Raw genomic sequence first — 10,041 nt, 5'->3', positions numbered from 1 at the left:
CAGCGAAGGCAGCCTCGTGTTTGTATTACTTGAAATCACTGAATCATGTGAGGATCATTTTACACAAGTTAACACAGGTGGAATCTTTTGGGATTATGTCGTGTTTAGTGGTTTTGCCCTGCAGTGTTATGGGCTTAATGTCGTCTTATGTTTAATATCATAATATAAGATAAACAAAGCGAGGCCTTTCCATGTCATCTAAAGACAGCAGTAGCAGTAACAGCAGATATGCTTCAGGCAGGAAATGCATTAGATAACACTTCACGCCCATATCAGGCCCAATTCGTGCAGCCAGATATGAATCGTATCACTGATCAAAGGTTAACTTCTGATATGGTTCAGCTGTGGAGAATAAAGCCGGGACCATGTCAGGTGTGTTCCAACAGGGGGTGCTGAACAACAATAACACATTTTACCCCCAGCTTCTGGGTTTGTCTTCGAACTTCAAGTGTGCAGAGGTGAAACATCAAATCGCACGTAGTGGCATTAAATTTCCCTCTGTCTTCTAAATGTCTCTTCTAGCTGAAAACTTCTCCAGATGACATCATCAAGAGAAGTTTCCTGTTCTGATGATGTCATCTGATAGCAAGGACCAGTTGGACAACCTCACTAGTAGATAGAATAGGCAGGGGACAGCTTAAACACATCCCTGTAGTCTTTTTATGAGTTGAAAATGTTACCCTTTAATCCAAACATAAAACAAAAACCAAACTGACTTTGACATCTTTACGTGCAGTCTGTCAGAAATATATGCACCACCGTAGGAGGCTTTGTTGCGATGGACAGGTACTCTTCCTCTCTCTCCCTCCTCTTGGTGTATGGCGCCCCCTCCTGTTGCTACTGTCTGCCATTCCCATCATCCGAAGCCACTGCACAACAGCAAACTGTGCATTTAAACTAAGTAAAGTCTGATTTATTTGAAAAGAACACAAGAAATTAAAGAAGTCTTAATAAATAGTAAGCAGTGAAGAAAGACACCTAAGAGTTGAACCTATTAAATCTCAGGGGCGTCAAACTAGGGCCTGTACAGCTCCACTGGTCCTAGAGGTGACCCAGGTGAAGCAGAGAAAACAACATTTCACATATTAATATTAAATATGGAGCAATGTCATAGTCACATGCAGCATCATCTTCTTACCTGCCCAAAACAGAATTAATGAATAAAGAGTGATGAAAGAGTGCAATGTAGAACCATCAGCTGGTCCTCAACACAGTTGGAAATAAAAAAATATAGTACATATAGGACACTTTGTTGTATTTCTGTCTTTCTCAGCACCTGTGTTGTTTTATTTCACATGTTTTGGTCTTCTGTTTGATTAGAGACGCTGTTGCAGAGTCATGGAAAGAACAGAGTGATGCTGTAAAATGCTGTCATAAAGTGTGAGGACATCGAGTTGAATTCTCATGTCGAGTTGAATTCTCAGCGTCGACTTGTGATTAGAATCTGTGAGCACAACTATCAAATGCTCATCTGCGGCTTGCATGCAAAGCAGGATAGCGAGTTATCACAGTACTGTGATAAGGGTTGCTGGTGAGCTGCACATCACGTTTAATTCCATGTTCAATATGTATGAATATGTGTGTAAAAATCTTTTATTGCAAAACTACCGTGCGTTCATAAAGTTCAATGTGTAAAAGTAGATAATACTGGCAGTTTTATTATCAAAAAACGCCTCCCAAGAATCTAAATTATGACTCTCCGTGAGTTTATGATGTGCAATAGCATGTAGGCCACAACAAATAAAAATGATCCTATGGATGTATAAAGTTTTATTATGGAGAACTCCTGCTCTCCTCCTGCTTGGATGGACGTGACTCCGCGCATGCGCTTTGCTGCCTCTGTCCGCCAGGGCGGTGATCTCGCTCCCTCTCTCTCTCTCACTCAGTCTCTATGTCTCTCTCCCTCTCTCTCTCTCTCTCTCTCTCTGGGAAAAACCCGAGCAGGAGGAGAGCAGCAGAAGGGGGGAGGAGGAGGAGGTCTCCTTCTTCTTCTTCTTCTTCTTCTTCTTCCGATACGGCGGCAGGATATTTGGAAAAAAAAAAAAATTCAAATAAAAAATTAAAAAAAAAAAAAAAAAGAAATCCACGTCCCCGAAGCTCCCTCCCGCCGGTGCGGAGCGGCAGAGGAAGAACAAACCCACACGGATGTGCCACCGAAAGCGCAGCGGATACCGCCCTCCGGACCTTATTAATGCCAAGATTGTGAGTATGTGATCGGCTGCAGAGCCGAGCTCGAACACGGGGAGGGGAGGGGAGGAGAGGAGGGGGGGGCTGGTTTCACTTTAATTTCCCCTTCCCCAGGTCTCCAGTCAGCGGCGGGGCTATTCCTCGCTCCGCGGTGTTCAGGAAAAGGTCGGTCTCTGTGATTCCTTCCTTCCCCTCCCTCACTACCTCACTACCTCCTCATTCCCTCCCTCCTTTCCTTCTTTCCTTACTTACCTCCTTGATTCCCGTTCACGAACGGACGGCCGCTCTTTACAGACACAGACAGACAGAGAGGGAGGGAGCAGCAGTCGGACCCGAGCCGGCGGTGCTTCCGTTTTTTCTCCGTTTCTCTTGCAGCGTTTTACTGAAACGAGCCGGCACCGGCGGAGGAGGAGGAGGAGGAGGAGGAGGAGGAGGGTGGTGTTGGTGGTGGTGGGGGGGTCAGTCTACCGGACTGAAAGAGCGAACTCTTCATGTCCTGTACCGTAGAACAGGGTGTGCACAAACACACACACACACACACACACACACACACAGAGCTCGTTAGGAGGAAGCTAAAGCAGGTTCAAGGACGGCATGTGGAGCTGAACGCCGTTTTGTTCCTCTCTGTATTTCTTGGTTTCACTTGTCTTGTCCAACTAGTCCGTGAGTTCGGAGTCGGTTCAGCTGTTGATCGGCATGGAGCAGTGAGAGTCAGGGGCTGTAGCTGAGGGCCGCTTCGCTCCTCACACAGGTCAGATGGAAAGACACGGCTTTTGATTTGGTTTGTTCATTTTAATGGAACCTCTCCAGCTTTCCTTCTTTTTCTTTTTTTTTTTTTTTTTTTTTTTTTGCTTTTGCAGTCTGCATTGAGATCTTCTTTCTCGCTCCACTTCCAATAGTTTATATAGTCACACGTCTGTATTGGATTGATTTACATCTGTGCTTATGGTTGCAAGGCAGATCTGAAAAACAAAGACTTACTCTTTTAGCTCTGTTGTTTTACAGCTTTACGGTTCATCTCTGGCAAAATGAAAATTACAATGTAAAGTAGTTTGAATAGTAACATTAATGTTGCAGTCTGCTGTCACAGGTGCCAGGAGTCAGTACATGTTTCAGCTTGCTAGCTTGGAAGCTAGCACTGTTGCTAACTTGTGGCACAGTTTTTAGTAAGGGGTGCTGCGAGTTTGCTAACTCACTAGCTAACACAGCTGCAAGCTTTAGAGGTAGCTGTTGGCTGAGGTTAGTGAGTTATTACTTGTGCTACCACATAGTTTGTTGTTGGGTTTATGTGTCATGTTGACACATATTGAGATACTCTCCGTGCTCCATTACTCAAAGACCTTTTCAGGGTTTAGCAGTTAGTGCTCTCTGGGTAATGGTGGCACACGGATGGAGGGCTGCAACCAAATGTTTTGATTCTTTGAAATTCTTTTTTTAAATTCAGATATCACGATATTCAGCTTTTTACTAAATGCATGGTATTATAATTACACTAATTCATGTTGAAATACATAGGCTATATCTGAGCTTGGGCACCTGCCATCTCTCTCACTCACTGCAGTGAACGTGGAAACTCTTTAACCTGAACGATGACAAGATAAAAGTTGAGTGCTAACCACGTTGGCATAACTAGCATGAATGAAAGTGGAGCGGGGCTATTTGAGGGAAACACTTCTTTGCGAAGTACATCAATTGGATTTCCTGCACAGAATGCATTGTGGGTAATGTAGGCCGGCAGTCGTTATGGTGTTCTCTGTTATTGTGAGGTCACAGGTTCAGAAAATGTCAACACTACCTGAGGTCACCGTTCTTCATAGGGATTAAAACCTAAATGTCTGACAGGGTTAGTGTCTTGTTCTGCCGGCATTACACAGAGAAGAGAACCTCCAACCATGACACGCTCCACGCAGATTCAATGACGCGTTAAAGAGCTTTTTTCCAAATATTTGAGACAGTTAAGACCAAAGATCACCACTGTATTCCTTTTATTTTTATACACTGTCTTTATTTGTGAGTTTACAGTGACCTTGCTATACTCTATGATGTGTTTATGGTGTCAGTATAAACTGACACCTACATTCTATTCCTACAGCAGTCCAATGATATGCTAGTCTTACTGTACACATGATCTAACCAGAAACTATAATATTCCTACTGGGACTTTTAGGATTCTGGTAAAATTCCTATTTATGACCATATAAGGTGTAGCCTCAGCTCAGGCACTTTTAAGAGGAAGAGTCCCAAAAAAGCAGAAATGAATGTTGCTGCATTAGTTTGAGCAGAGATGGTATAATGCAACCGAGCCCTCCCTTTCTTTCGTCCTCATCCCTTCATTGTCTTTTTAAAAATCACACCGGAGCGCAGTGGGTGAAGGTGTCACAAAGGAAGGTGCTGTTGAAATCAGAAATAAAGGTGGAAGTGTCAGAGCTGTCAGGTTTTTTAAAATCCAGCTCTTTGCATTTTGTCTCTGTTTTCAGTGTGTCTGAGCATGTGGAACCACTGACTATCAAGTGTCAGCACCCATCTCTTTTTATCCCGGTAAATCCACGTTTCTTTTTAGGGGTTCTTCTTTGCAGCTGCCTCAAATTCCAGTTATAAAGAAAAAAAATCTTGAAAGAGAAGTGAGATTCTGAGGTTCACTGGTGTAAAATTTTTGCTCTCACGTGACAGAATAAACCAAGCTCAAGGAGGAAATTAAGCAGCTTCTAAAATATTCAGTGAGAAACTGCTTACAGAAATCACAGGCAACCTCTCTATGATCTGTCATTTATATAGGGACAACAGCATCAATTATAAGAAAGGAAAAAAAAGAAAAAAAAAAGAGTCCAACTAATTTTGGGGTCCCGACCCTGAAATTAAGAAACATGCCACCTCTCAGATACTGACGTATATGTGCACAAGTTTTTTCCTTCCTCTTGTTGCCAGTTGGTACACACTTCCTCTTCCTCTGTCTTTCTTCATTGTGTCTGTTGCTTGCTTCCTCTTTTTTTAAGTTGGCCATCACCTTCCTTTCTTGAATCTCTCTCTGTCTTTCTTTCTTTCTTTGTGTCTCTTGTTCTGTCCCTCTGTTTCTCAGTCCATCTTTAATGTAGTAATGTGTGTGTTTGTGTGCTGTTTCTGTCTGATGGTTTCACTGGTTAATCTGTGGATTGAAAATTGTTGTTGATCGAAGTCCGTGAAAACCCACACAGAACTCCTCGCTGTCAAATATTTGTCTACAAACTAAAAAAAAAAAAAAAGAAGTAAGAAATTCCTGCCGTATTTTTAGTTTGAGTGCCATGCATTTTCGAGGTTATCCAGTGGGATTTTCAAAGGACCCCATTAAAGGGTCGTAGCTTTCTCAGCCCATTAAAGACCATGTTGTTTGTTGAATAACATGAAGTCACCAAAAAGACACCAAGGGAAATGCTGTTTTTGTGGGTGTAGACAATTGGAAAAAAAAAAAAAAAAAACAGGTTATGAAAATGCATATATACAAACTCCCCTCCAAAAGTTTTGGAAAAGTGAGGCCAGTTCCTGTATTTTTGCTGTAGACAAAAAAAAAATGAAAACATTGTTTGACATCAAAAGATGAAAATGAGACAAAAGATAAACAGTTTAGTTTTTATTTCCAAGTGTTTACGTCTGGATCTGATACACAACTTAGAAGATACCACCTTTTGTTTGAACACATCCATTTTTCATGTGAGCCAAATCATAATTATATATAATAATATAATATATATATTATAATTATATAATTATATATAATTATAATGTGCCTAAAATAATAACACAAAACAAATTCTGATCTTTCATGTCTTTATTGTGAACAAACATAAAAACCTCATGAAAATGTTAAATGTGAACCCTTGGAATAATGACTTCCAAAAACCTAATTGGAGTCAGGTGTTAGCATAAATAATTTTGAGGATGTGGACTAGAGCTACTTTGACAAAGAGCACTCAAACTTTTTGAGTTTGCTACGCACAAGAAGAATATGCTTATATGTGCCATGCCTAACCAAAAGGAACTTTCATAGGATCTATGATCAAGGATTGTTGATTTATGTAAAGCTGGAAAAGGTTAGGAAGTCTTTAGAAGACTTTATTTCAAAGACTTTAGAAATTCACCAGTCTACAATGAGGCAAATAATCTACAAATGGAGACACTTCAGGACTGTGACTACTCTACCAAGAAGTAAGCGGCCAGTTAAAATGTCCCCAAGAGCACAACCAACACTCATTAATGAGGGAAAAAATAAATCCCAAGTGACAGCCAAAGATTTGAAGGCATCATTGGAACTGGCTAAGATCTGTGTTCAGGTCACACACATTGACACTCCACAGCAGTATTGGCATTAATGTTTTGTGGACTGATAATACTAAGATTGAACTATTTGGAAAGAACACACAGCACTTAATCTGGCATAAAAGGACACAGCATATAATTATGAAAACATCATCCTAATGGGAAAGTATGGAGGAGGAAACATCATGCTTTGGGCCTGCTTTGCTGCATCTGGGCCTGGCCAGCTTGCAGTGATTGAGGGGAAGCTGTATCCCAGTGTATCAAAATTCTATAGCATAATATGAGAATGTCTGTACGTCAGCTTAAACTCTGTAAATGTTGGATGATGCAACAGGACAATGACATAAAACGCACAACCGAATGGATTCAGAAAAACAAAATACGTCAAAATACGTGGATTGGCCAAGTCAGAATCCAGACCTTGTAAGCTGGTACATTGTAAAATGTACCAGCTTACCATGGGCACCTGGATGTACTGGCAACCACTGTTGTGGACATTTGTCTATGCTGACACTAGGCTCTGCTTTGTACTTCTCTAGACGATTAATTTGCCTGAAAGGATATTTACGCGTTAACATTTTTGGATTGATCGCATGTGTTCACATTGACAACCCTAATAAATATATGTGTATATATATACTGTATACTACATGCAGAACCTTTTTTGTGTTTTTGTGATCCATTTACAACCATTTGATTCACTAAAACCCACAAACCATAATAAGAATACATAATATGTGTTTCCAAACCTTTTCTTGCTAGTGTCCATTTGTCTGTACAAATTTCAGAAGTTCAGTGTGATAAGCCCAAAGTACTCCTAAAAATATAATTTTACAGTCCATTGCATGCTAGACAGGATTTAATCAATGAATTGTCCTAGTATGCAGCAGATAATAATCTGCTTCCAAATGAAAATCTGAATTTTTACCTACAAAAAGTTATACTGTTGGGTTGTTTGGTCACTGGCTGAGAGTCATCAACAGTTAGGGCACTGAGAGTTGCATTCAGTGATGTTAAATTGTTACAGTATTTTGATGTGATTGCAAGCACATTTAGAACTTAGTCTGGTGCTGTTTTCTCTTGTATTTCAACCTTTGTTTGGTCTGATGTTTGCTGATGCTGATGCTTTATCCTCAGTTTTTTAACATCCAGTGTGTCTCCCATCCTGGTTGTGTACTGTGTTAGTGCAATGTTCCACAATGTTTCAGCCGTTCTCGGGCAGTTTGATCTTTATCAGCTACTCCCTGCATTCGATACAAGTGTTCATTTTTATGTGTGGTAATTATGATGTGTTTACGGTGAACTGAAATGTGTGTGACACTAGAAGTTGAGTCGGGAACAAACTGCGAGTTAGGGAATTTACCTGACATTAATAAAAACACAGATTTCTAGAATAAGACCCATAAGGATTCATTATGTTATGTGTGTGCAGCGTTTAAATGGGAATAGACAATGGACCATGGACCAAGAGTACATTATGTGTATGCTAAAAGTGTTTTTCCAACTGCTTAGATTATTTAGTTATGTCCTAAGTTCACTGAAACTTTTACAGATATTTTGGAGCGGTATTGAAAATGACAGCATACTCTGCATGGAAGTGATTTGGGATTTTTGGAAATACACACTTTCCTCAGAATATGAAGTAACTGTGGTTACAGCTGAATGCTTGATACACACTATACACACAGACTATACTCACTATGGCTATTTTCTCTCTCTCTTTGTGTGTGTGTGTGTGTGTGTGTACTGTTGCATGTGTACATCCATATTTTTGTGAATAAATGTACATTCCCTTTGGGACTGCATTGTGGGTGCTATACACTGTTTGCTCTGCTGGGAGCACCCTCACGTTTTTCTTTTTGATGTATTTGTTTGTATTATTGTGTGCTTCTGTGTGGCATTTGAGTGACTGTATGTTTGCACATACATTTGTCCATTCCCCTGGTGGTGTGTGCGTGTGTGTTTGTGTATCTGTGTATGTATAAAGGAGAGGTCCGAGGCAGAAGGGGGGATGACATGCATGTGTCCGGCCTGCTAACATCGCTGACGACTTGCACACTAACCAACTGCCCGACCTCACAACATGACGGACATACTGGTAAAACAAATGCACCTCTTCCACTCTGTCTGCCACATGCTCTGTCTTACTTTTCCTCTCTGTATTCACCTTCTTTATTTCTCTTTGAATTTTCTGGTTTCACTGTTTGATACTGTTGTAACTAAAGCCCTTTCTGTCTTTACTCTTAATCTGACAGCATCTAAATATGCTTCTCATTGAAAACCCTGCTCACTTTTGTGTAAAAGTCGTAACGCCAATTAGTCATAATTTATATTTCACATTTAACAAGTCTGAACTGCATGCAGTCACATTAACAGGTAGGGAGCAGGGTTATCATTTAATGAAACTACACAAATAATTAATCAGATTCTCCTGTACATTTTCTTTAAGTGATACATCATTTCATGTTTACTGGACCTTCCTCTGTTGACTGTTCTGTATACAACTTCTGTCACTTTGTCTCTTTTGTTTCTACCTGTCGCTTCTGTTGTCTGCAGCTATGTCCATGTTGATGTCCACTGATCATATTGCTTGATGGCAGTATTAAGAGTAAGAAATTAGAGAAATCAGATGCCAAATTTGTTAAGCAGAAGCTAAAGAAGTTGGTGGCTGACTTTAGGAGCCATGCTATTTCCCTGCTAAGGTTTTAGCTATATTGTGTGGGAATGAAAACTTTTCAGAAAACTAAATTGTTGAGTAACTTTAATAAAATTATGAAGGTTTCAGTTTCGAATAGATTGTGCTGTAGTGGTTGGTGAATTGTGGAATTTAAAGGAATATGATAATTTTTTTCCGATAAGTCAATGAAGGAAATGTTTGACGGGCCATTTTTCATAAAGTTGCTCTCTATTCTAGTCCGTTATATAGATAAAACAAATTTACTCGGGGTGCAGTTGTTCTGAAATGGGCACTGAAACAAAAGAAACACAAGACCTCCTGCATATTAATACTCTCTGAGGCCCCCCAATTTAATGCAATATCCCAGAAATGTGATATGTCTTGTTGTAAGAGGACCTGTCACTGGTCTGTGTGTGCAGGCTAAATACTAAGAAAGTAACATGTGTCTGAGGTAACATTAATGGTCTATCAGCTGCCGTTCTAGTGTGCTGCATTCAGGAACAGTACAGAAGAAAAAGCAGAAAGGCAGAGTTAAGGGATTCCTGCAGCATCTGTGTAGTTTGAAGGATAATTAAGATAGTTGTTATTTACTCAATCTGTGAATTTGACAATTCCAGACTGGACTACAGGGATGTCAAAGTTCAGAGAAACAAAGAATATAACTGCTGGATTACAGCAGCTTTTTCCTTTAAGCCATCACGGCATGAATCGACTCACGCAGTCTTGATGGGTAGGGTTGGGCTGGCGTGTGTGTGGGCGTGTGTGTGTGTAGACACAGTCTGATTCATCAAGTTTCAGAAAGAAACCAAGAAGCCTTGTGTGTCACAATGCCTCTGACTCTGTTTCCTGCCTCTCTCTCTTTCTCTCCTCTCTCCATCTTTTCCTGT

At 40.4% G+C, this 10,041-nt stretch overlaps 1 protein-coding gene across 9 annotated transcripts in view; it reads left to right on the top strand.

Moving 5' to 3' along the window:
• The first annotated feature begins 2,051 nt into the window (after nt 1-2,051).
• rgs19 (regulator of G protein signaling 19) overlaps nt 2,052-10,041 on the top strand; it is a 28,675-nt gene continuing 20,685 nt past the window's right edge. For 2 of the 9 annotated variants that reach the window (XM_026366957.1, XM_026366956.1), the window contains exon 1: nt 2,052-2,202. In XM_026366957.1, coding sequence (XP_026222742.1) covers nt 2,146-2,202 — 57 coding nt within the window. In that variant the 5' untranslated portion in view covers nt 2,052-2,145. The other 7 variants (XM_026366954.1, XM_026366955.1, XM_026366958.1 and 4 more) reach the window with 7 other exon arrangements.

Source organism: Anabas testudineus, chromosome 7 (assembly GCF_900324465.2).
Source record: "Anabas testudineus chromosome 7, fAnaTes1.2, whole genome shotgun sequence".
NCBI lineage: Eukaryota > Metazoa > Chordata > Actinopteri > Anabantiformes > Anabantidae > Anabas > Anabas testudineus.
Note: the sequence above shows the minus strand (reverse complement) of the source record. Positions and strands in the feature narration are given on the sequence as shown.